Source organism: Scleropages formosus, chromosome 18 (genome assembly GCF_900964775.1).
Source record: "Scleropages formosus chromosome 18, fSclFor1.1, whole genome shotgun sequence".
In the NCBI taxonomy this organism is placed as follows: Eukaryota; Metazoa; Chordata; class Actinopteri; order Osteoglossiformes; family Osteoglossidae; genus Scleropages; species Scleropages formosus.
This window is the reverse complement of record NC_041823.1, coordinates 17,305,005-17,330,734: the sequence shown is the minus strand read 5'-3', so window position 1 is coordinate 17,330,734 and position 25,730 is coordinate 17,305,005. Positions and strand designations below refer to the sequence as shown.

Genomic DNA, 25,730 nt, shown 5'->3' with positions numbered 1-25,730 from the left:
TCCCGGGAAGTCATTTAATTTATTGCCTCGCAGCTCCTGGCCTGAGAGTTCGGACATGGGCTTGAATCCCGATCGGTCTGTGTGGAGTTTGCGTGTTCCGCCCATGTTCTTGTGGGATTCCTCCAGGTGCTCTGGTTTCTTCCCACAGACCAAAGACGTGTTGCGAGTGAATTGGTGACTCTCTAAATTGCCTGTGGCGTATGTGTGTATGAGTGGGTGAGTGTGTGTGATTTCCCTGTGTTTTACTGGCATCCCGCCTCCAGACACCTGCGTTGGGCAAGCAGTTACGGATAATTAATGAATCAGTCTATGATTGTCTGATTCACTAAGTATTTTGCTGTAGAGTAGTACATGAGGACCACCATGAGGCTTCAACCTGGGGACCTTTCAGTCACAAGTATGGTTTCCTTAGATGCTGTGCCCTTTGCTTCCCTTTTGATGTCGTCTCATCCAGCTCTATCTCCGCCGGTCTCCATCATTTCAGGAGAGTTGGTGTACAAGGCCCAGTCCCCCGACGAGGGAGCCCTGGTGACTGCAGCCCGGAATTTTGGCTTTGTGTTTCGCTCACGCACCCCCAACACGATCACCGTGCAGGAACTGGGCCGCCCTGTCACCTACAGCCTGCTGGCCATCCTGGACTTTAACAACATCCGCAAGAGAATGTCCGTCGTTGGTAGGCACGCTGCCCTCTGAACGCTTTGCTTTGCCCACTTTCTTTGCCTGCAGCGTAACGTGAAGATAGTCTGGACATAGATGCGGCCAAGTGGCCGTGAGAGTGACATTTACTAAATGGCAGTCTGAAAGGCCAATCTCCATCTTTTCTAATGAAGTTATGTCAAACTGAGCAAGTACAGTATTGCATTCCTACAATTAATTAGAATATTTAGCATAATGTTGTAACGTATGCTCGGAGAAGTCCTTATGGTTCATCTTCTTTCCAGATTGATATTTTCTTTTTAATTGGGCTAACTTTACTAAACCATGTAAAAATTACTCAATATGCACGCATAGCCTGAACCGCTTGTCCCATACGGGGTCGCGGGGAGCCGGAGCCTAACCTGGCATCTCAGGGCATAAGGCCGGAGGGGGAGGGGACACACCCAGGACGGGACGCCAGTTCGTCGCAAGGCACCCCAAGCGGGACTCGAACCCCAGACCCACCGGAGAGGAGGACCCGGTCCAACCCACTGCGCCACCACACCCCCGCTTACTCAATATGGCTGATACTATAAATGTATATATAAATAATCATGTTGCTACCTACTAATATGTTAATAGGACAAGAATATAGTGGAATATTAATGAAGAATTTCAAATCATTCAGTTTTATTTTTTTCACCCACTCACTAACTTGCTGTCTCACTCACTTTCGTTACCTGCTTATGCTGGTCAGGGTTTCGGTGGACTGGAGCCTATACTGGAGTCACTAGGTGCAAGGCTTGGGGGGTTGCTCCCTGGATGGAATGCCGCTCCATCACAGTCCAATTTTCTCTCAATTCCAGAAAATAAAAGTGCCAATGAATGCAGCCACTACAGAACAATAAGTATACTGAGCCCATACTCTTTAAATTACTCAATTATTTTTAGAGAAAGAATGGAAAACAAAGTCAACAGTGCAATAAATAACGTCCGTATAAATTAAAAAATGTACGAAACAAAAAGCGAATATACATACTGCCCACAGTAAAACTGACTATTGTGAAATTGGGAGGAGAAACGGGAATTAAAATAAATCATTAATAAATGAGCAATATCAGTCCCTCTGTGCTTATCTATATTGGTTAAAGAAAGCCAAGAAACAGAAATTATAAATGCTAATTGCTAAAAAATGAAATGCAAATAAATATAAAGAAAAGTAAAAAGAAATACATAAGAAAGCGTACTAGTAAAAAGTATAGTCCTTAATTATAACAAAAATAAAAGTAGTTGAATCATAAATACTTGGGAGTGTAATTACTGACGGTAGCAGATCTACAAAGGTGTTCGTGTCAAGAACAGCCGAGGAAAAGACAAACTGTAAGAAGCTTGAAAAGACTTTACGGTGTCACAAGTAAGACACATCATGAAGACTTAGAGTACCGAAATGTTATGTTTGGTCACTCTTCTTGTGTGGCTGTGAATTATGGGCGGTAAGAGGAGACGAGAATAGAAGAGCAAGCGCTTTTGGAAAGTGGTGCCACAGAAGGATGTCAGAGCTTCTCTACTGACCTCCTATGTGCTTGACAAACATGTACATGTATGTTATCTGTTTAGTAATTGTGAAAAAAACCTGCGGTATATGGAGCTGGGGGGGTTTGGCCATGTCCTGGGTCTGGGGTTCAAGTCCCTCTTGGGGTGCCTTGTGATGGACTGATGTCCCATCCTGGGTGTGTCACCTCCCCCTCCGGCCTTACGCCCTGTGTTGCCGGGTTGGCTCTGGTTCCCCATGACCCCGTATGGGACAAGCGGTTCGGAAAGTGTGTGTGTGTGTGTGTGTGTGTGGTTTATATGGTTGTATGTCAACTGTGCTCTAGAATCACATGTCTGCATCCAAATCTCTCCTTCTGTTCCTTTAATGTACTTTCTGCGTTGTTCTCGGAGATGTACGTGTGAAAAAGCATCTGCTAAATGAAGAAATGTAAATATTCTATTAGTTGTTGGTATTGTGTAGGCGGTGCGGTGGTGCAGTGGGTTGGACCACAGTCCTGCTCTCCGGTGGGTCTGGGGTTCGAGTCCCGCTTGGGGTGCCTTGCGACGGACTGGTGTCCCGTCCTGGGTGTGTCCCCTCCCCTCCCGGCCTTCCGCCCTGTGTTCCCGGGTAGGCTCCGGTTCCCCGCAACCCCGTATGGGACAAGCGGTTCAGAAAATGTGTGTGTGTTAATATTGTTAGTTATTAGTATTTTGGTTCTGTTCGTAAGTGTTGTGTAGTAATTGCTCTACCCTGTGCCACATATATGTGTGTGTGTGTGTGTGTGTGTATAGTATATATATAATTAAAAGGTTAGGCAACAATTTATGTCCATTTAAAAGTTTTATCCCTAAAGACTTGCAAGGCTTTGAATCTGCACATACATTGAACACATTACAACCTGTAATGAAAAGAACACATATTTCCTGACAGATTTGCATAAACGTCTGACTATTGGAAAGCAGCCAGCGCAGCGGATACTGTCATTTTCCAGCTAACACTTGGACCTGAAATTTCATAAACATCCCGACAACCTGATACATCGATCCTGTCCAACTAGGTGTGGAGCAGCTCGCAGTAGAAATGGCGAGCGGCGATGTAGGAGCGCCGATATCACGTTCTGCAAGAATCGCTCAATCTGCATCCAAATTTCGATATTTAGCAGGTTCGCAAAGACAGCGCTTGTCCCCCTCTGGGGCCACGTTGACTTAGTAAAGATGCTATAACGAAGTTTAAATCAGGATCGGTGCTGAGCTCTAGGAACATTATACAGCAGCCTGCTGGCAACAAGTGAGCCTCATCCAAAAGCAGCGTTGGCATCTGCGTGTTGTGCCAGAAGCAGAACGTGGTGTCCACCGCCGTAACGGCACTGTACGCACAGGGCAGATCTCCTCTCTTATTTCATCTTTTCTTTGTCTTTTCTGTTTGTGCGCACGCCAGTCCGCAGTCCGGAGGGGAAGATACGACTGTATTGTAAGGGCGCCGACACCCTGCTCTTTGAGAGACTCCATCCCTGTAACCAAGACCTCATGAACGTGACCTCGGACCATCTCAACGTGAGTCGCGTGCGCTCGTACTCTGCGTCTCTCCAGTTTGTCCCATCCTTCTGGAACACCCCCCTTTGCTTCTGCTCCTGAGTCCAGTTCTCTTAAACCTTCACTGCTTCTCAGAATATAGGTGAGGTTCTTCGCCATCTCGGTGTCACTTCTGACACTTTCTGGAACGGTAGGATGTGCCGTTTCGCTAAATGGAGCAGCAGGGCCACCTGGTGGGGAAGTGCAGCAAGTCCTCGGAGCGTTTCCAGTTCGCACGAGCAGTATTGCTGGGTCCTGCTTTATATAAGTAGCACAGGGAGCGAATGGTACCGGTTGGCTGCTGGGTGAGGGTTCCGGTCTTTTCTACAAAGGTGAAAGAATCCCCCATCTCCCTGGTGACCCTCCTTTACAGGAGTATGCTGCTGATGGGCTGAGGACCTTGGTCCTGGCCTACAGGGACCTGTCGGAGCAGCAGTGGGAAGACTGGGCCGCACAGCTCCACAGCGCTGAGAGGGCCCCTGACTATAGGGAGGACAGGCTGGCAGCTGCCTATGAGGAGATTGAGCAGGACATGATGGTATCTGGCTCCATTCTGCTGTGTGCGGACATGCCTGATATATTTTTTTTATTTTGTGCCCAATGTATTGCATTTGGAAGCTTTTTTAATGCGCCTATTCTCTGCTACTGCATCGCTGTTAGAGAGCGCAGTGATTCGATTTCTTCTCTTCGTGATCCTGCCCTGTAGCTGCTGGGGGCTACAGCCATAGAAGACAAACTGCAAGAGGGGGTGCCCGAGACCATCGCCCTCCTGTCCCTGGCTAACATCAAGATCTGGGTTCTGACTGGAGACAAGCAGGGTAAGATATTGCGGTTGAGCCTGTGTTGCCGGAGACACCACCGACTACCGTCTGAGGCATTATTATCATTCGAAACAAATGCTCGGCATATTTTCCGCCATCTGTTATAACGCAGCGCTGTGCCTGACTTGTAAGTCTGCTTGGATTGAGGGTTTACTGAAATAAAGAGTAATTGTGCCGTAGGAGTGCATGATGCGTTTCACCTTCTTCTCTTACTTCCCCACAGAGACAGCAGTGAACATAGGCTACTCGTGTAAGATGCTGACGGACGACATGACCGAAGTGTTCATCATCAATGGGCACACGGTGCAGAGTGTTCGAGAGGAGCTCAGGTAGGGTTTGGCGGGGTGGCACGGTGGTGCAGCGAGTAGCGCCGCTGTCTCGCAGTGCTTCCGTGGTGCGAGAGAACGTGGGTTCGATCCCTGCTCAGTCTGTGTGGAGTTTGCATGTTCTGTCTGTGTGGGTTTTCTCTGGGGGCTCTGGTTTCCTCCCACAGTCCAAAGACATACTGTTCTGGTTCCCCAGAGTGTGTGGGTTCCACTGATGTATGGATGAGTGACCCATTGTAAGTAGTCTATCTAGCAGTGTAAGTCACCATGGTGAAAAAGGTGTGTGGGCTAGTAATGATACATAGTATCCATTGTAAGTTGCTTTGGAGAAAAGTGTCTGCTAAGTGAAGAAATGTAAGCCACACTGTAGCTGCTTCAGTCATTTTCTCACTAATTTACAAAACCAGCAGGGGGCATAGTGTGTAAGTGTCTGGACCTGGGACTAAGGGTTGGCAACTTCAGTGGAACATCGCTGCTGTACTATGAGAGGAGAAATACACACACACACTTTCTGAACCGCTTGTCCCATACGGGGTCACGGGGAACCGGAGCCTAACCCGGCAACACAGGGTGTAAGAGAGGAGAAATAGTGTTACTATAAAAAAAATTAAGTTCTGGGTTTAAGTATTTTCTAGATAAAATATAATCCGATCTCTCGGTTTCATTTTTCGGGACATTTAGTCAATGGCGAATTCAGTTTACCTTTGCATAGACAAAAAATAAATGGAGGATGGATATGTTAAATGAGAAAAGTAGAACACCTCAGTAAGTGGTCTGCTTCTAATTTTTCCATCTTCTGAGTCTACATTTTAATTGTCTTGAACAGATTTTGTCTTTGCATTCGTTTTCTGAACTGTCCTGAGATTTTTCTGACTGTTTTGACTGCTTAATACTACAAATTCGCTGATTAAATTCACTAATAATGCTACAAATTGCATTTTCTATGAGATGTACGTTGCTTCGGAGAAAAGCGTCCGCTAAATGAATAAATGCAAATGTACTTTTGTCGAGCATTACAGCTGAACATTAACCTCAGTGATCCTAATACCTCCGAGCACGGTGAAAATTCTGACCGTTATTTAAATGAGGGCAAAAAAAAAACTGAAGATGAAGTCAAAATGAAAGAGGTCTTATTGTAAAATCAAAAAAAAAAAATGTTTAGACTACATTGCCAACTAAATTGTATGTTTGAACAGTTGAGAAATGTAGAGCAGGGAACGCAGCACAACAAACCCCTTTATTGCTGTTATTATTAACTTGTGTTACTGCTTCCTCTTTAAACAAACATTCGCCATGTATCATTAGAAACGTGTAACGTTTTAAACCACTTATATGTAATATTTCCCAAAATATTACACTACGCTGAAAAACAAAGAAATGTACATTTGTACAAAATGTACAAAAACACACATTTTATAATTTACGTATTAAGAGGAATCCAAGTAGATTCACAGTATTGTAAAGTTGATTCTCTCTGCTACAGTCTGACAGTAAAAATGATCCTTTCACAGAGATGCTTCTCGTTCTAACAGTTTAAACTAACATCTTATTCGGATGTTTTAACCTGTAGAAGCAATGTACATAAGTGATAATTTTGCCATTGCCCTTAATTTTCTCAAACGTGTAGTTTTCGATCTTGACCGCTGACAAAGTAAAATAAATAAAAGTATATAGATATATTCGCGAATGTGAAATTTGTCTCTAATTCAAATCCTCATTACTTGTGTTATGATTTGTTTATCTGGTTCGTTTGAAGTGGCCCGGTATGTATAATTAACTTCCCTGCTGTTCTGTACTCTCTTCTAAGTAACTTCTTTTCCGCTTTTTACTCCGGTTTTTACTTACTTTACACTAAAAATGTTTTCTAAGTTATATCTGAACTAAAACAACAGAGGTCAGCCGTAGGTTACTTTCACCCTGACTTCAATTGGTCAAAGGAATTTTGTTGCTCTCCTTTAGATGAGAGCAGTTTTGAAATCTGACATGCAGTGAAATGAGAAATAAAAGCTTCAGGTTAAATATATAGAATAAATGAGAACACTTCTTCAACTCAAAATGTGTGCCTGGACACCTGTTTAGGATGCTGTTCCGTTCTCCTGCCTCTTTCAGAAGAGACTGCTGATAGTAGAAGTTATTCAGACAAACTCATCTTATCATTCAACCCAAAATCATGATTCCATCTCTCATGTCATCATAGTCTTTAATTAGGCCAGATAATATTACCCCTTAAAATTAGGCAAACCCATTTGGGTCACTTGCAATATTTCTGCAGTCCATTCATGTTTTTCTTGTAAAATGTGACATATTCTCAGAGCTATTGCATGTATTTGGTGGGAAAAAGTCATAATTAGAATGTAAGTCAAGATGCCGCATTGCTATGTGTAATGTCAACGATCAGCGACACAAACTCGCCGTCACTGGTTGTTCGTTTCCCTGCTTCAAATTGATGCATTAAGCACATCATGGCTATTGCCGGAATACGCACTGGTACAACAAGACCACAGTACCGTATCAACCAGTGTCAGAGTATCGACCAGTATGTACACCATGTACCAGGATACACACAGAGTAGGCTTTTAACTAGAAACAAGGACAGGTTTGAGACATAGCATAGACATGTACAATTATGATTTTGCAGAATACTTAAGATCGAACCGGTGATCTTAAATTCTGATATTGTTCAGATGTTGTGCTAAATGTTTTTCTGAAGCAAGAGTATGCATGGATTGAAACTGATCGTGGATAAAATATTTAACATAAGGGGAGTGCGGTGGTGCGGCGGGCTTGGCCGGGTCCCGCACTGTGGTGGGTCTGGGGTTCGAGTCACGCTCGGGGTGCCTTGCGATGGACTGGCGTCCCGTCCTGGGTGTGTCCCCTCCCCCTCCGGCCTCACACCCTGTGTTGCCGGGTTAGGCTCCGGTTCGCCGCAACCCCACTCGGGACAAGTGGTTTCAGCCGGTGTGTGTGTGTTTAACATTATGCATAGAAGCTCTTCATACTATAAAACAGCTATAGTTATGATATTAAATAATCTTATGAGGGCATTACATTACTTTACCTTTACTTCTCTGACTTTCAAAGATGACTGTTATAATTATAGGATTAAAAATCTTAGAAAGGTGTTACAGTTCTATGCTTTTCTGTTTCCAGAAGGGCGAGAGAGCGCATGATAGAGTCTGCTCGCTCCAGAGATGGGGCAAAGGGGGAGGACACGGAATGGGCCGAGGGCTGCTCCCTAGGGAATGGCTTCGGGGGTCCAGAAGGAGCACAGGGAGACTGGCACCAGCAGTCAGGAGATAAAAGGCAGAAGTCCATGCCTGCAGCTCACCCATCATCCAACCTGCTGGACTCCATCTCCGGGGAGTACGCCCTGGTCATCAGTGGACACAGTCTGGTGAGAGGCACCGAGAGAAAGTCTGTAATGGGGAAAGAGGAAGTTAGGACAGAAATCAGATCCATAGAGGTGTGAGTGTGAAGCACATTGGAGTGGAGACAGAAATGTGTGCGAGAGTTTGTTATCCCATCACTGCAGCATTCCTCACATTAACGCTCCCTTTGTCCCACCGCTCCTCACAGGCGCACGCCCTCGAGGCTGACATGGAGCGCGAGTTCCTTGACACTGCATGTGTCTGCAAAGCGGTGATCTGCTGCCGGGTCACACCGCTACAGAAGGCCCTCGTAGTGGAGCTTGTGAAGAAGCACAAGAAGGCCGTCACGCTGGCCGTGGGGGACGGAGCTAATGACGTCAGCATGATCAAGAGTGAGCGATATACCGAATGTCCCTCCGGGGGGACGCTGGCAGTCAGTTTGCGAGAGAGGCTTTAGAGGGAGGAGATGAATGAAGTGAAAAAAAGCGAAGAGCCTATCTTTCTAAATGTATGGCCTAGGGGCTACCATCGCCATGTGTCTTGAAACTGAAATAGAAAGATGATCAGCGAATGGGGTGGAGTAAGTGAACATGAGCTCTGCGCCTGGTCCGTAGCACCGAGCGTAGTCCGCAAAGCCGAACATGCTAAACGAAGCACAATTTATTTGGAATTCACGTTAAGCGGAAAGTCCCCGCAAATGGAGAAGTTCGAATGATGTTGTTTGTGTGTACGGGCAGTGGTTTCGTGGATACCAGTACTGAGGATACGCAACTCTTGAGCAGTAGTAATAGTGCACCGTGTCAAACGTTGCGACACGTTTCGCTGTCTCCTAACTTACCGCCTCCCTTCTCACGGCACAAACTGTCACGTAAAGTGTTCCCAAAATCTTGGCATTTCTCAATTGGCAACGCCGTCATTTCACCGCCTTCAAAATGAAGAAAAAAAAAAAAAAAAAAGGAGAACAACCTTGAAAAAAAATCTCTCTGAAAAAATAATACAAAACAGCGGTTTCACTTCCTGTGCTTTTGGAAAACATGTCTTTAGTAGTTACTCAAGATGTTTGTTCAGAGTGTAGTTCTGTGGTTTCTTCATTTTTTTGCACTTCCTTGACACTGTCGGTATGTGAAGTTGTGTTAAAGCTAAATACAATTTAAAAAAGGTAAACACTGATTATATTCAACATTAAATACTATGATTAGATGCGTTTCTCTCATCATCCTCAGTATTTGAGACCCCGGTTAATTGTCACCCTGTCATGTCATCTTCATCTCCCTCTACGCTCTGCAGCTGCCCATATTGGAGTGGGTATCAGTGGTCAGGAGGGCATCCAGGCGGTGCTGGCATCCGACTACTCCTTCTCCCAGTTCCGCTTCCTGCAGCGCCTCCTGCTGGTGCACGGCCGCTGGTCCTACCTGCGCATGTGCCGCTTTCTCTGCTACTTCTTCTACAAGAACTTTGCCTTCACCATGGTGCACTTCTGGTTCGGCTTCTTCTGCGGTTTCTCTGCGCAGGTGAGTCGGCGGGCCCGGCCTTCGACGGGTTCTGACACGTGGCTGCCGGTCAAAGCGAAAGTCAGCTCATTATAATACTTACCTTTGTGGCATCCCCAGACGGTCTACGACCAGTACTTCATCACTCTCTACAACATTGTGTACACATCTCTTCCTGTCCTGGCCATGGGGATTTTTGACCAGGTGTGTATGAAAAACATGCACCTCACCCACCTTAACCTCCTGATCGGACGCTCTGCAGCCTCCTCTCCGGGAGCGATTCTTCCTTTCGGTGTCAATCTCCAGTCTCTCCCTCTCTGTTTTATCTCCCTCGTTTTTCTTCGCAGGACGTCCCGGAGCAGCGCAGCCTCGAGTACCCCAAGCTGTATGAGCCGGGGCAGCTCAACCTTCTCTTCAATAAGCGCGAGTTCTTCATTTGCATCGCGCAGGGCATATACACCTCCGTGGTGCTCTTCTGCGTACCCTATGGGGTGCTATCCCAGGCCACCGGTAGCGATGGCATCCCGCTGGCTGATTACCAGACCTTTGCTGTCACCGTGGCCACCTCCCTGGTTATCGTGGTCAGCGTGCAGGTGCGAGCGACATCCTTGTGCCCTGCAGCACAGAGTTGGCTTTGCAGTTCTTTTGTCAGAACCGATATGGGTTTTAATGCGCTTGTCTCTGTGGTACTGTGGACGTCAAGTTGGGATTGATTTCTATATGTTAGCAATTATAGAGAACCAGATCAAAACCAGCAATGTAAAAACTAGTGCTCTGTTCTTTTATTGTACAGACTTTGCAAAGATTTCAGTTTACATAGCATTTCAGTGATGGCAGACCAATGATGGGTTTTTCTTGAGTGCTTTTTCCAAGCATTTGATTGAAAACTTCTTCTTCTTCTTTATCTTCTTCTGATCACCTTACCTTCATGTACTGGAAGATAATTGAATCTTCTAAGTATCTTAATTTGCCTGTTCCTGATTTATATTACACTTAATGTTTTAGTGGTTAGATATGTTTTATGGTTTGTTGCAAAATGGAATTAAAGGCTGCGTGATGTCTGCATGGACCTATTTCCTGTCTTTGGGTAATGTGGGTGCTGGAGATTAATGGCTCTCACAATGACTTAATCCGATCTCTCTCTCTCTCTCTCTCTCTCTGTCTTCCACCCTTTCTTTTACTTCTTTCTGTCTTGTTTAGATTGCCCTTGACACAGGCTACTGGACAGCCATTAACCATTTCTTTATTTGGGGCTCGTTGGGTTCCTACTTCACCATCTTGTTTGCCATGCACAGCAACATACTCTTCAGCATCTTTCCAAACCAGTTCCACTTTGTTGGTAAGCCATTCTGCTCTTCTGCACAAACGTGAACCAGCCTGATCGTATTGTGAACCTCCATACAAGCATTCGTAACCTATAAACTAAACAAAGTTCTCGACTCTGGCTGAATACTTTGAATATATTGAGATATTCTGCCTTTGCTTTCTCTCTCTTAAGATGTAAATCAACAGTCTAGTCAATATAAACAGCGAACTGGAGATCCACCAGTCTCTCTCGGGAGCTTCTCGCACAGCTCTGTATTGGGGTCTCTCCGCGCTGTTGGTGCTTCTGTGTGTAAAACCTTGTCCTGTCTGTTGTTATAGGCAGTGCCCAGAACACCTTGCAGCAGCCAGTGGTGTGGCTAACAATTGCTTTAGCCACTGTTATCTGCATCGTGCCTGTCCTCGCCTTCCGTTTCCTTAAACTGGACCTCAAACCTCAGCTCTCAGATACGGTAAGAAGGGCGTTTACCAGCCATCTCCTGGCCATAAATAGCTCTCTCCACTGCTCAGTCTCAAAAGAAGCTCAATGGCATCCCATTCTGCCAATGATTAATCTTTCAAAATAACCAGTTTGTGTCAACAGTCCTTGTCTAAAGCCGGCAAATATTGACTCGCGAGTGATGTCAACTGACTCCCCACATCCTTTGCTCTGCAGAAGGGTTCTTCCACGAACAGTGTATTCGTTAACTGGGAACCCTTGTTGTTATTCAGGTGCGGTACACCCAACTTGTGCGTCAGAAGAAACGCAAATCAGGAGGTCGCGGCGGCCGCGGCGCCCTTGGAGGAGTGGCTGGGCTCGGGAGCGGGGCCCTGGGGCGGCTGGGCCGTGCTGGCTCTCGGCGCTCTGGGTACGCCTTCGCTCACCAGGAGGGCTTTGGGGAGCTCATCACCTCAGGGAAGAACATGCGTCTCAGCTCCTTGGCGCTGGCCACCTTCGCCTCACGCCACAGCGCCAGCTGGATCGACACACTACGCAAGAAGAAGCAGCAGCTGACGCCTACCCAGTCCGGGGCCGAGGGCAGCCCTGCCACTCCATGTCCTGCCCCACTTTCCACCTCCTCCTCCCTGCTTGGGCCCCAGGATGCCCTGGTAGAGGACACAACACACACCCCACTGGGTCTGGCTCCCTCTGCCAGCAGCAGTGCTGTCACCCCCACCCCGATGAGGAGTCCGGGGGGAGAGTCTTCAGGAAGCTGGGCGGTCAGCCTAGGGGCAGTGCAGGTAACAAACTGGGACAAAACACACACCTGTTTGTGCCATCTATTGTGTTTGCTTATTATTGGACAGATATTTCTGGATGTCATCATGTACAGTAAATGGGGTGTAGTAGTGGACATCATGCTGCGCTCCCAAATATAGAAAGGTGTGACAAAAAGATTCCAGTCTGAGAGAATATGATAAAGAAAGAAACAAACACTGTCTGTTGAAACATAATACTCATCCATCATATAAGAGGGTCTCATACAGTGAAAACCCCTGCAATGGTTTATTAAAACATATACCCTTTTTCAAACACCTGACTTAGAATTATTCAGCTCAGTGGCATTTTTGCCCAGTTATGTGGTCATTTTATTCGCATAACAGTATTTATTCACTTAGCAAAGCACCAGCATATTATGCATCTTCCATAGAAAAACAAACTACGGTACTGTATATACTTCCTAGCACATTGACAATCTCAACTAATTTCTACTGTTGATGTTATATGACAACTAAAATAGCAGATTCTATACTGGATTATTATTCATTTTCATATGTGATGCTTTTCTCCAAAACAACATACAAAATTAAATTCCTATTTGGCAATACAGCGCAGGGTGGTTACTGCTGCTGCCTTTGGACTCAGGTTTAAATCCAGTCCCTTGCTTTAATGCCCTTGAGTACGGTGCCCACCCTGAATTGCTCCAGGAAGTATAACCCATCTGTATAAATAAGTAAATAATTGTAGGTAGCTCAACATTATAAGTTGCTTTAGAGGAAAGTGGGAGCTAACTGAATAAATGTACTTAGAATGTTTTACACAGGTTGGTGATTTTTACTGTATCAATTCAGGGTAAGTACTTTGATTGAGAGTACTACAGCTGGTGCAGGGATTCAAACATTTGTTAGCAACACTATACAGTGGCTCTGGCAGCTTAGTGTCTGCTTCCTTCCTAGCAGTGAAAAACAAGGGGAGTGATCTTGGGAGCTTTGTTATATAAACATTATTGAGCCAATTGTCCTAGTTGAGCCAAATGTCTATGAGCCAATTGTCTTATTGTTTCAGTGCAGGGTGTAGCTGTCATTGTGCCCTATGCGTCTTTTGTCGAAAATAGACCAATATTTCCTCTAATTTCAAAGAGGCTGTGAGTGCAATAAACTTTTTAAACCCCCTCACAGTGGGAATTCTCCTTACAGGGACATTTCACAAGACAAATTAACCAATTTTTTATTCATTAAATGTATTAATTAACCAGTAATTAATTAATTCTGTGAGGAATGGGTGTGTAACCTAAGGCAGAGTTTAGAAAAATGGCTGAGTATAAAACAAATAGACGTATATGAAATGCACTTTGTGGCAATGATTTCCCAGGCAGTCTGGGTAATTACTTTCACTTTGCGCGTCACTGATCTATTTGCTGCTGACATTTCTAATCCTTTTCACCTCGTAGGAGGCTCTTTTTGGATGGCGGGGGGTAGGGGCGCGTATCAGCGGTGCCAGCAGTCCAGGACCCCCTCCCATTGTCGAGGAGACCTCCCTGGCCGAGTGAGAAGGTGACAAGCAGAGCATCGCACACGCGGACCGGTGGATCCTGGGTGAACCCGTGACAGATGTGCCCTTCTCTGTAGAGCTGGACTGGTGCTCTCTGCCTGTCTTTGGGTTAGCGTGCCCAAGGCATTAGCTGTTTCAGGCAGGTTATGCACCGAGTTTGCCGAGCACTGCTGCTATCAAGAGACTCTTACGATGAAAAGCTCACGGCTGCTCCTTTTTATCTTTTCCGCCGAAGGAGCAACGCAACACGAAGGAGATAGGGCTTTCCCTACAGACACATTTTTTTTCCACTTATTCAGAAAATATTTGTCCGAGCCATGAGCCCTATGCATAGTAATACGAAATATGATACTGCAATATTAAAATTAGACAACGCCATTTAAACTTGTCTGTAAACATAGGTTTAAATTCCAGTCAGCGCAGACTTTTGGGATGACACGGAAAAGGCAAAGAGTTGAGTGAATGTAGAAATAGAGCAAATGGAGCTCTGAAGGAGGACTAAAGTTGAGGTGCCCTGGTAACATTGTACAACTTACTGAACTAAATCAGAATAAAAATCCAGGTCAGGTAGTTTTAGTACAGGATACACAGCCGGATAATTACTGGTTTTCATGTAGAATATTGGCATCACACTTTTGTAAGGAACAACCAGTGATGTGATTTAAAAGTAAAAGCTCAGCTCTCATTTTCAGTCCTTCACTTCAGTCCTATGAATACAGCCTTTATGTCACTTTGACGTGTACGTTGCTGTGTTTGAGCGAGTTTTAAAACCTATCGTTCAGTGTATGTTCTTGCAGTATCGGAGATAGTCAAGAGAAAGCCCTCTCTCCAAAACAACCTGCGCTCAGACATGGAGGCGACTCTGGCTCAAATCCATTTGGCTTCACTGCACTCATTCTTTGAACAGTTGGACCCTGTCTGGTAGAGACAGCAGCGCTGTTTGTTTATTTTGCGCATACCCTCTTTGAGGAAAAAGCATCATTAAACTGTTGTAGAGCATTTGGGTCAACATATATTTACACGTAAATAGTCAGCTCGTAAGCCACATCAGGTCCAAGTTATTGATGTCCAAGTCCTTAGTGTTTCAATACTATTGTGGGGAACATGATGGCTTCATGTAAAAGCAATTAATAGTACTGGTAACAGGGGTACTATTATTTAAAGGTATGTAAAGCAATGACTACACATAGCCAGCCATACATACAGCCAGTCTGAGGACGACCAAGGTTACGGAAGTGGAACGGAGAACTTTCAGCCATTGCCTGCTACCGGACTTTTTTGCTCCTCGTTTCAATCGAACGGACGGCGTAAAATTGCACAAGGGAGCATTGTGTCTCTGTACACTTCAGTTCTCAGTGAGAACGCCACATTTCACTTTGCCGGATGTCATCGGGCACAGCGCTCACAGCCCCAGCTGTTTTTACACCATATTGGTGTACTCATCGAAGGTAAGCTGTGCTCCTGATGAGACTGCCTTGGACTGTGCCAGACAAGGTCATACATAGCGAAATCATATCACAGCGCCATCGTGTTACTGTGTGTCCACTTGGAGATACGATTCCTCTCAGACGAAATCGTTTGAAGAAAAAAAAAAAAGTTTGCGTGCGCTCGGTTGGACCTCTCAACTTTGGATCTGAGCAATATGGAACTCTTTAAGGACTGCTCTCACAAGCCCCAAAAAGCGCATCTGCATTTATGAGCTTCGAAGTAAAGGCCACCCGCGCTGTTCGGAGGGGAGCCCCGGGGGTGGCGTCCACATGAAGATGCAAGTTTTGAGTCACGTATTCAAAACTTTGGACTCTGCAGCCATAATCAAATCAGCATTGTTTTGTTTGTGTTCCCTTTCAGGCCGTTCCTCAATAAAGGAAGGAGCTCCTGAGGTAAAAGTGTTAGCATTGAAACGTGCGCACGGAGTGCGCAGTTAGCAAGCGGCGCAGCGGTGCTGGGTACGGGGAGAGGGAGATGCTGTGGGAGCCTCTCGATCGGTCCCGTTAGACTTTGGATTTCAGAGCTTCAATGAAAGGAGGCGATGGTTGAAACAGGTGGTAAATAAATAAAAGTGGAAAGAAACACGATGTCTCTGTGGTTTGTGTTGTACACTTTACGGTGCCAGACGCTCACACCAGCCAAGGCTCAGCACCACTGACTGGCCTCACGTCGGCCTGCTTCTCAGCCTCGCAGCGGTTCAGACCGTGAACATGGTACAAACACGGTCTCTGCACCGCGGAAGTCAAAAAAAAAAGGGGCGAAACGCAAGCATAGAATTGCGTAAGTTAGGTTTCAATGCGGTGTACTGCTTCACTTGTTATACCTCCTGGACCGGTTAATTTTCTGCTGGTCAAATGTGATATTCTCGAGCACTGCGTGTGAGCAAAGAGGCCTTGGCATAATAAAGTGTTTGTATTTGGAAATCGCAGTCCGTGTCTGAGACGGCCGGACGCTCCTGAGGCGCGGGGCTCAGTCCTCGCGCAGGTTGTCGCAACACCGGATCTGTGAACCAAGAGCGGCTCGCGACGCGTGGGAAAGGAAGGGGCGCGCGCTCCTGCTCGTCTTCCTTTTCCTCCGCTTTTCGTCCACCGTGCGCGTGCTCCTGTGCGTCTCCAGACGGCTGAGCGCAAGCGCGGCCTCGTCTCGCACGTGTCGCCGAAGAAGCTGGGAAACTACGCGAAGTTTGCGCCACGTTAGTAAGCCGTGGCGGGACAGGTTCACCGCTCAGGGGCTCTGGCTGGCTTTCACATGTCGTTTCTGTTCGCCTGAGCCTTGCGCGCACCGCGGAATGCGGGACAACTGAAGCTCCACACCGTGCTCGTTCGTTTCCGTTAATTGCGCGGTTTACGGCCGGGCATGTAGGTGTGCTGAGGCTTTCGGCGGGAGCAGCGCGGCGATGTCCTTTCGGGCTGCTCGCCTCCTGCTGTGCGCTCTGCTCGGGCTGGTGGTGGCGCGCGGCTCCGCTGAAGACCTGTGTCCTCGGAGAGGTAGGAGTCCCCCGGCGCCCTCGCGCTCAGTGCCGCGCGCATTCCGCCCTGGCCTGGGTGGCGCGGCACTGAGCGCGAGGTTGTTCTAATTGGAAAAAAAAAAAAAAAAAAAACAAAAAAAAGGGGGGGGAGTCATTCAACTTTGGGAAAAATTCCATGAATAACGTAAATAATAAATCATGTCCATTATAAACGGGGCGTTTAGCACTGCTATGATATGTCATTCCCCGAACTTCTTCTTTTTTCTTCTCTTCTTCTCTATTATTGTTATTGATATTGTTTTGGTGTTGTTTACTGTTTCTATTGCTATGTTGATCTTATTATAAATTATTATCTTGTTTTGTACTATTTCTAATTTCTGATGTTTTTATTATAGTAAAAAATAATGAAATAATAATTACACAGACCAGTTAATAAATATGTTTTAATTATACGAAGGAGATTTTGTTAAACTTAAAAAACTTAAGACATGATACGTTTACATTTACAAATGGAAATTAGGCATAGGACCGCGAGGCGCTCAGCCATAAATGTGATCATATTCATGAGTGATTTATTCTCACCAAACACCTTGTGTTTCGACGCGGATCAGCAGAAGGTGTACAGGGCCGAGGCTCTAGATGCGGGGTCCTGCTTGTCTCTCCGATGTGCTCATTACAGAGCTGCGCTTTTCGGCACAATAATAAGCGCGCATTCTGCGTGCGCACGGAACGTGTCCTAATAGCACATCATCATGGGTCTTTCAACGTTAAAGATTCGCGTCGCCAGGAGAATACTCAGAAATTCTGACAGCCTTTACATTTTTTTTTCAGTAATTACTGTGGATTCGTCACATTTTAGTGAAGCAGAGCCACCTGCATTCTCATTTTTTAGTTATCGATCCTGGTAAAGTGGATTCTCTCCTTATCATTTACATTTGTTTATTTAGCAGACACTTTTCTCCAAAGTGACTTCCACTGAACTCTATGTTGTGTTACCAGCCCACACACCTTATTCACCGCAGTGACTTACACTGATAGATACACTACTTACACTGGGTTACTCATCCATACATCAGTGGAACGCACTCTCTCTGTCACTCACACACTTCGGGGAACCCAAACAGCATGTCTTTGGACTATGGGAGGAAACCAGAGCACTCAAAGACTTATACTGCTAGATACACTACTTACAATGGGTCACATATCCATACATCAGTGGAACAAACTCTCTCTGTCACTCACACACTATGGGGGAACCTGAACAGCATGTCTTTGGACTGTGGGAGGAAACCAGAGCACTCAAAGACTTATACTGCTAGATACACTACTTACAATGGGTCACATATCCATACATCAGTGGAACACACTCTCTCTGTCACTCACACACTATGGGGGAACCTGAACAGCATGTCTTTGGACTGTGGGAGGAAACCAGAGCACCCAGAGGAAGCCCCCACAGACACAGGGAGAACATGCAGACTCCACACAGACTGAGTGGGGATCAAACCCACATCCTCGCACACCATCCAGGTGCTGTGAGACAGCAGTGTTACTCGCTGTGCCACCCCCATCATCATTTATCACAATTTAATATTCTTATTCATAAGTTCTTCATGTGAAAAACTGCTGATAAAATGAGAGAAATAGCAGACTTTTCATACCATTCTCTTTAGGGGAAAAAAACTGCAGTGATGACAGTGTGAACACTGATAACACTGTGGTTTCTTTTACTGCGGGTACTTTTTATCAGCTCAAATGTGGTCTCATTTAAACCAGAGTGGGAAAGCAAATCAAATCAAAATCTTATAGAGCGATAAGAAAATTTCCTTTCAAGTTTGCAACAATTTATGTAAGAGACAACAAATTAGCAAAGCTTTAAGTTAAAAATGACTGATCTTTGGACTCTGTAGTTTGGGACCCACTAAACAAATTGCCCTTTTAAATGACATGTTTCTGTATGCAGTTTTGTCTGTGGTGTCTCCGAGGGGCTCTGTTACACTTGGGGGCGCATCTGGGGAGAGGACACACAGAGGAAGAGCCGGACAGCCGGAAAGAGGAACCGAGAGGCGCACTTGATTAGTTATGCAGCTCAGCTGTTTTTATCTGTGCTGCCCAGTCAACCACAGCCATGGTTTCAGCTATTTGTAGGCATTGTCACATTATTACACAGAGACCCATATATATGCACTCCCAAGCCAGATGTAATTTTGTAAGCGGTTATGTCAGTGGAACTCTTACATGCTCAGGCTCTTCTCTGTGGCTTCCTGCAGAACCCGGCCCTAACGTGAAGGTGCTGGCCCCCGGCAGCAAGGTGACCCTGAGCTGTAGTGGCCGTGTCACCGTAGATGGAGCGGAAGTGGCACTGACCGCACACGGACAGGCAGAGAGCGATGAAGGGGAACACAGGGGGGCAAGGAACTCAGTATGGAGCACCAGCAAGGAAGGATATGGTGTCTCCTCCACAGTGGCGGTGAAGACGCGTGAAGGGACAAGCATGGCCACGGTGACAGATGACTTGAATCATTCCACCCACCATTTGATGTCAGTCAAGCCCACTGCTAACATGGAAGATCACACGTTGTCTTCAGAGGAGGGGGCTGAAACAACAGCCAACACATCCAGTGTGAACCAAAAGATCGCTGAGACCCTCGGTACAGCAAGACGAATGGTTAGGGGTTTGAAACAAGCGGTGCAGTGGAGACGGAATGGCCGTCCCCTCCGCAGCAACGAGCACAGAAGGGACCTTCTGGAGCTTGGCCCCCTTAATCTTTCCAACTCAGGAAACTACAGCTGTTACAAAGAGGAGAGACTGTCATTTTCTATTAAAATTGTTGTTTGGGGTGAGGATGCACACACTGATTCTGCATTCTTCACGTTGTACTCATCTGACCATCTCTCTAATAATCAGTCTCGGATCTCGGTCTGTGACTTTGTAATTAACGTACAGCTCCTACTTCTCATGCTGCTCATGATTATTATTATCGCAGTCGTGCCACTTTTTACCCTTCCTTTACCCTGTCTTTGTCTTTCATTAGATCCCTCACTTTCTCTGGAGAAACCTTCCTTATCTTGCTATAGGAAGTCACCTACAAGTAAAATCCGCTGTGACTGGACAGCTAGTAAGCCTGTGGTCCCAGTTCCCCAGTGTCACCTCATTCTAAGAAAAGGGTATGTCGGTGTAGCAGATGAACAACGTGAACAACAGCCTTTGTTACCTGTTACCTATTCACTGTATTCTTTTACCACCCAGAGTACTGGGCCAGTACATGAAAAGTCCCTGCATGTACTCGGAGTTCAAAGATCGCTGCTGGTGTGTTCTGGATCCAGACGAGAGGATGACTAGTTACTTGGCTTTTCTCTGTGTCTCCAACATTGTTGGAAATGTAACCAGTCCCGGTTTTGACCTGAATCCACGTGACGTTGGTGAGTAATTTCAGACGGGACCGAAATATAAAGTCACGCGTCCCTCTGCGGATAGTTATTGATGTGCTCCTTAAAGAGAATACGTAGCAGGATCTCATTTTTAATGGCTGCTAGTTCAGGTGGTTTCGTCCTCTGCGCGCTGTCTGTTTCGAGGTGTGTTTATTAATATGGTATTTCTCATTCAGTGGAAATACTTGTCTGAATGTACAGTATGTGTCAGTCTTGCAGACACTAATTTACCAACTGGTTATCCACTGAGTTTTTTCCTTACACCCGCTTTATTCTCTGCCGTTCACATCTTGTTAAAAAAAAAAAAAAAAAGAGTGTCAGCATACTAAGGCTGTTGTAAACAGCCAGCATGACCCCAACACTCTCTTTTTTCCCCTCAGTCAAACCGGACCCACCTTATAACGTTACTGTCCGGGAGGACAAGGCAAGGGAAAACAGGCTTATAGTGTCCTGGAGAAAACCCATCACATGGAAGGCTGATTACTATCAACTCGTGTACCAGCTGCGCTACTCTGTCCTCATGAATGGTGAAATTAAAGGAGCGGTGAGCAGGAGATGTATAGTTTGTTTAAGTGTTCAGATAAATTCTTTTGGTGAATGCTGACGGATCTTTAAAGTTTTATGAAGACCATACTGCATTGTCATTAAAATTCTCTGTCTGAATTTCTTCGAATTGCCTTAAAAATCAAGGATAGAGAGAATTTACATGAAGTATAAATAATGTTAACTTTGAGATCATTTCTGCTTATGTGAGACAAATGGCTAGTCAGTTTGATTGGAATGAAAGCATCTAAATTAAAGGCACCTGTCACTGTAATTCTAACGTAAAAAGCAGAGCAAAGGGATCGCATACAGTAAAAAGTAAAAAACTAAATCTTTTCCGTAGCTAGAATAGGGATTAGAGATAGCGAATCAGGTTTTCTGGCTAGATATCACCTTCACTTAGTTTGTGTGCACTTGCAAAGATCATATAAACAGTCAATCAACAACAACGTGATTGTTGTAGTTTGGTCATAAAAGTTTTGAAGTTCCAAAGTTAAGTATTTTTCTTATTCGAGAAACAACTATGTCAACTATGAATGACTTAGATGAAAAGGTGCCCAAAATAATGGAATTAAAACTTAAAAAGGTGAGCATTATTACTGCATTACAATGCAAGACTAATAAAATTTAACCCAATTTTTCTTTCGTGCCTTTTTTGCTAAAAAAAAGTCAGGTGACCATCATTAAGAAAATTATCACAGGCTCAATCGCTATATTCCAGACAAAATCATGGTGGATTTTTATTTTCCCTGGATTGCCGTATTTATGAATTGTGGGAGGATAGGTGCAGTTTACATCGATATAGTGGTTAGTTTTTCTTCTTCACAAAGTACTGTTGTATAAATTAGGGATTAAGATAAATCTGGCAAATGCATTTTGTATGCCATATTGTGTATACTTTTTCTTCTCACATTTGCACTATTGAATCCACAGCAACAAATTGTTACTAAGAAGCTTGAGCACACAATCATGGATGCCCTCTCCCACACCCCGTATGTGCTGCAAGTTAGAGCCAAGGAAGAGTTTGATATTGGCCAGTGGAGTGAATGGAGCACACATTTGTACACCCCGACCCGGAGAGGTGAGACCCTGCACACACACACACACACACACAGACACACACACACACACAACCCTGAAATGCAGAAATCAACCTTTGATAAGTCTCAGAAGGATGCTTAATAATTTCATACAGGGGACATACTTTGGGTATGACAGTTTGGCAAAGTAGCTTTATATATTTAGATTTTTAGATGAGAGTTGTCCAATTTCTTATCCAAATAGTGGAATCAGCAAACTGAAAAGGTACTAGAAACAAACATGACTATCATGTGAGTAGCTTTGGTGCCTTTGTGAGTGCTGTATATTAACTGTATTTAACACACTGGTTTAGCAATATTTCCTCAGATTACAGAAGGACACTGTTTAGCAAAATCCCACAGCCGTTACTGTTAAGTGCAGAACAGCAGAAGCGTAATACATGTACCAGTCATGTTTCTTTGGGGGGGGGGGGGGGGGCTTGAGGTGGGTTTTCACTGAGTTCATTCAGTTTAGGCAGGTTCAAGCTGTATTCTAGTAAATTTACAGTCAAATAATCAATCATGTATGTAAAACCCTTAATAGCAGTATATTAATGGGTCTTTTCTTCCCAGGCCCTGAGTCAAGTGCAACAAATAATCCCATGGACTCTTTTGACACAGCAATGGTAAGACATTACATGTCTTCATTTGGCAGATGATTTCCTCCAAAATGATGTACGAGTCAGAATACACAAAACTGAATGTAGCAACAGATGAAGTGCTTTAGATACAGAAATGTGATTACTGAAGCTTCTTTGTTTGATGGCACTATTTTTGCCACACAGTAAATTTGGAAGTAATCAAAGTTGATGGTGCTATAGAAATTTCAGTTGTCAGGATATCAGTGGGAGAAGTGGGTCTGAAAGAGATGACTTTGGACACCCTTGGTGGGGTGGGGATGCCAGGATTCTTGCTTTAAGTTTAGTTCTCCTGTTCTTTTTTGTGTGCACCTTTCATGTAACATTTTTCCCCACCCTTACATTATCCTTTTACCATCTTTCAGTATAATGTGTGGTGTTCTGAAGGCTCTGGCATGGCTGACACTGAAAATGTGATGTCTGGTGAGCAGTGCTGTTAACATACTGTACCTTATGCAAGATTCATATGCATGAATGCTGCCAGCTGAAAAAAAGAAAAAAAAAAAAACGGAAACATATAGTTTCTGTTTCAAAGAAATGTCCCTCTACTTTGCCCTGTATTTTAGTGTCTGAGCGCCCCCAGCTTGACAGCCAATTGCTACTGCATGTGTCTTGGGCCGTTGGAGCCTGTCTGCTGCTGACTATCATTGTTCTCTTTGCCTACATCATCAGGTACATTCTGCTTCTTTTTCCACTCTCTTTTCACTGGCAAACAAACCACTTAAACCATGGAGAGATGTTCTTCCATGATTATGTGACATGAAGTTGATCCACTAATAACACCCACCTACAAATTAGCAGTTAAATGAAAACCACGCTACTGTTCTTTTTTTCACTGCTCCATCTGGGTCAGGTTCTAGAAAACTGAAAAGTTGATATGGATTTTAAATTTCAGTGAAAATGTTTATTGTATAATGGCAAAATTGCATTTTTCTCACTTTGACTTTCTTCAGTTTAATTCAGTTTATTTTTATACAGCACTCTTCTCACGGAGTGACGCAGGGCTCCCTTCATTTACCTTTAGATGTCTTTTTTTAGTCTTCTTTTTTCATGTTTTCTCCGTCTTTTAGACTCAAACACAGAACGCGATTTATGTGTAAACTTCCAAAGCTGAGTCGCAGTTCTCAGTCCCAGGCTGCATCACCACCCTCCTCACCTCTACCCAAAGAAGAAGGAAACCCCCTTGTCTTCCCAGAACTCTCTGCCCCCACCCAGAACACAGACAACATCTTCCAGGAAGAGGAGGAGAGGGGGGAAGGTATTCACCTTAACAACATGGGCTACTTCCTGGCAATAAAAGAGTGAGAGATGAACCCTTTCAGTTCTGTACGTGTGTGCCTTATCTGCACTGTATTATATGCTGTAGAAAATGCACTGTGCTCTCATGAACATAAGAATGAAACTGAACACCAAGTAGGTCATCAGAGACATTTCAAGTCCATGTGTATGAGTTAAACATAACATCTCCTGTTGGCACCTGTTGCTTTTTACATTGTGCTTTCTGTGTTGTCACATTCTCCTGGAAACAGAAGACAAAGCTGTAATTTTTTTTTCCAGTTTCACTTCAAAGAAATATGTGTAACAATATATCTGTATCTGTGTATAGACATGTAGAAGTGTGGCCATTTTAAATGGATGGAGAAATAAAGATATTTTTAATATAATGTGTATTGACATCAGTTGAATAATTTTGGCATAAGTTCAAAAACTGGGCAAGTTTACAGCACGTTATTCACATTTAAAATAGGGCTGTAGTTCGTGTCCAACACTGATGGTTTGTGGCGTTCGAATAACACAATGCATTTTGCATTGATTATGATTAGTTAAAATTTACTGATGACAAAAATACCTCAAGTTCTTCTAGAGTGTCTGTTTTAGTTTGGTACTTTACAGCCATTAGGCGATTCTAGAAGGCTTCGTGTCCTAAAAGGTACTGGAATATTCAGTGCTTGGAACCTGGCACCCAAAATTTGCTAATTTCAACAATCTGGAACATTTTTCTAAAAACTGATGTGTAGTACAAACTAATGCCAAAAATATGCTTGATCTAACAAAACTGATTGGAAAATGCAAAAAAATCAACATACATTATACATTGTATAATCACAAAGTCGTGAAGTGCTCTTTGATATGTTTCTGCGTTGTACAAAAAGGAGCTGGAGAACATCTGGTGAGGGGCATTCCGTGAAGATACTTTCACATCTTTTGCTTGAAGAAGGAAACAAACTGGATAAGAAAAATTTAAAGAGACATTTAAAAGCAAATATAGTAAAATATTTCTAATATTACACCCAGTTGTAACATAAAGAGTCTAACAACCTGTTGGCACAAGGCTCGACTTATTAATGTAAGCTTCATTAGCTCTCTATAAAATCTTACAGTGATCATTCACAGATGAGCTCCTTCTTTCACACTACTTGCTTAAATTAAGTCGACGATAAAAAATGTATTAATCATTCATTTACCTTACAGGTTTCACTAGTGACGGTGTTTGCAGTCCTATTTTCTTGAGCGGCTAATGGCTGTCAGCATTGTCAATCACCAACAGTCCAAATTTCTCAAGTTGACAAGGAGTCTCAGATGTGAGCTCTGGGTTTGAATGTGGTTTCAAGTCCAGCTTAGTCTGAACGGGTGACTCTAAATTGCACGTAGTTTTGTGAGTGTGTGTAATTGCACTACAGTAGGCTGGTGCCCCATCAAGGCCATAACCTGCCTTGGCAGCCTGTACTTCTGAGATGTAGCTGTGCATTAAAACAAGTGGTTATCAAGAATTAGTGAAGATTTGATCTTCATTAAACAGGGATTTCGGAGAACCTGGGTGACATTTACAGAACTTCATTAGGGGTGCACATACTTTTAAGCAGGTAGCTTTACGGCTACAGGCTTGTGGGTTTTTATCTGGCCCTGACTCTGTCTGTATGGAGCTTGCATTTCCTCCCAGTGTTTGCGCAAGTTTCCTCCCAAAGCATAAAAGCCATATGTTTCATGTCAATTTGTGAATCTAAATTGTCCGTACTGTGCGCTTGTGTGAATGCCATGAGGTGCCCTAGAATTTCCTCCATTTTATTGCTGGCTTTAAAGAGGATTTGGGCAGTAGAGTGGCACATTCAAGTGACTGCAGTTTTCAGATCTCACACACTTGGGAGACCTCCCACTTACACATGGTGTGTGGAAGTGTGTAATTGCTGGAGACAGAGCATGTTGCAGAAAATCAGCAATGAATGTTTCACAATCTCTTGGCCTATTAATTCTGAGAGGGGA

General features: G+C 44.4%; 2 protein-coding genes across 8 annotated transcripts in view; both read left to right on the top strand.

Annotated features, from left to right (window-relative positions):
- Positions 1–16,051, top strand: part of atp8b2 (ATPase phospholipid transporting 8B2) — a 40,920-nt gene extending 24,869 nt beyond the window's left edge. For all 4 annotated transcript variants that reach the window (XM_029259812.1, XM_029259811.1, XM_029259810.1 and 1 more), the window contains 14 exons: positions 485–673; positions 3,608–3,723; positions 4,115–4,279; positions 4,448–4,559; positions 4,786–4,891; positions 8,039–8,282; positions 8,465–8,648; positions 9,544–9,767; positions 9,867–9,950; positions 10,094–10,339; positions 10,947–11,085; positions 11,391–11,521; positions 11,781–12,290; positions 13,721–16,051. In XM_029259812.1, coding sequence (XP_029115645.1) covers positions 485–673; positions 3,608–3,723; positions 4,115–4,279; positions 4,448–4,559; positions 4,786–4,891; positions 8,039–8,282; positions 8,465–8,648; positions 9,544–9,767; positions 9,867–9,950; positions 10,094–10,339; positions 10,947–11,085; positions 11,391–11,521; positions 11,781–12,290; positions 13,721–13,819 — 2,549 coding nt within the window. In that variant the 3' untranslated portion in view covers positions 13,820–16,051. The remainder of the gene's footprint in view (positions 1–484; positions 674–3,607; positions 3,724–4,114; positions 4,280–4,447; positions 4,560–4,785; positions 4,892–8,038; positions 8,283–8,464; positions 8,649–9,543; positions 9,768–9,866; positions 9,951–10,093; positions 10,340–10,946; positions 11,086–11,390; positions 11,522–11,780; positions 12,291–13,720) is intronic.
- A 642-nt stretch (positions 16,052–16,693) lies between these two features.
- Positions 16,694–24,102, top strand: il6r (interleukin 6 receptor). 4 transcript variants are annotated; one of them, XM_029259814.1, is made up of 9 exons: positions 16,694–16,796; positions 19,048–19,945; positions 20,028–20,200; positions 20,590–20,753; positions 21,686–21,833; positions 22,405–22,457; positions 22,835–22,892; positions 23,036–23,141; positions 23,540–24,102. In XM_029259814.1, the coding sequence occupies exons 1-9, from the start codon at positions 16,706–16,708 to the stop codon at positions 23,772–23,774; spliced, it is 1,926 nt and encodes a 641-aa protein (XP_029115647.1). In that variant the 5' UTR covers positions 16,694–16,705; the 3' UTR covers positions 23,775–24,102. The 4 variants fall into 4 exon arrangements, with proteins under 4 accessions (XP_029115647.1, XP_018590538.1, XP_018590520.1 ...); XM_018735013.1 differs by lacking the exon at positions 16,694–16,796 and having other exon boundaries at positions 18,392–19,617; positions 19,813–19,945; XM_018735004.1 differs by lacking the exon at positions 16,694–16,796 and having other exon boundaries at positions 18,388–19,945.
- The last annotated feature ends 1,628 nt before the right edge of the window (positions 24,103–25,730 follow it).

Bases quoted from the DNA above. Each gene is read 5' to 3' on its own strand.
- il6r (XM_018735004.1), top strand. From the start codon at position 18,906: ATGGTTTCAGCTATTTGTAGGCATTGTCACATTATTACACAGAGACCC. The intron at 19,946-20,027 runs GTATGTCGGTGT...TTTACCACCCAG, and splicing joins CACCTCATTCTAAGAAAAGG to AGTACTGGGCCAGTACATGA. The intron at 22,458-22,834 runs GTAAGACATTAC...ACCATCTTTCAG, and splicing joins ACTCTTTTGACACAGCAATG to TATAATGTGTGGTGTTCTGA.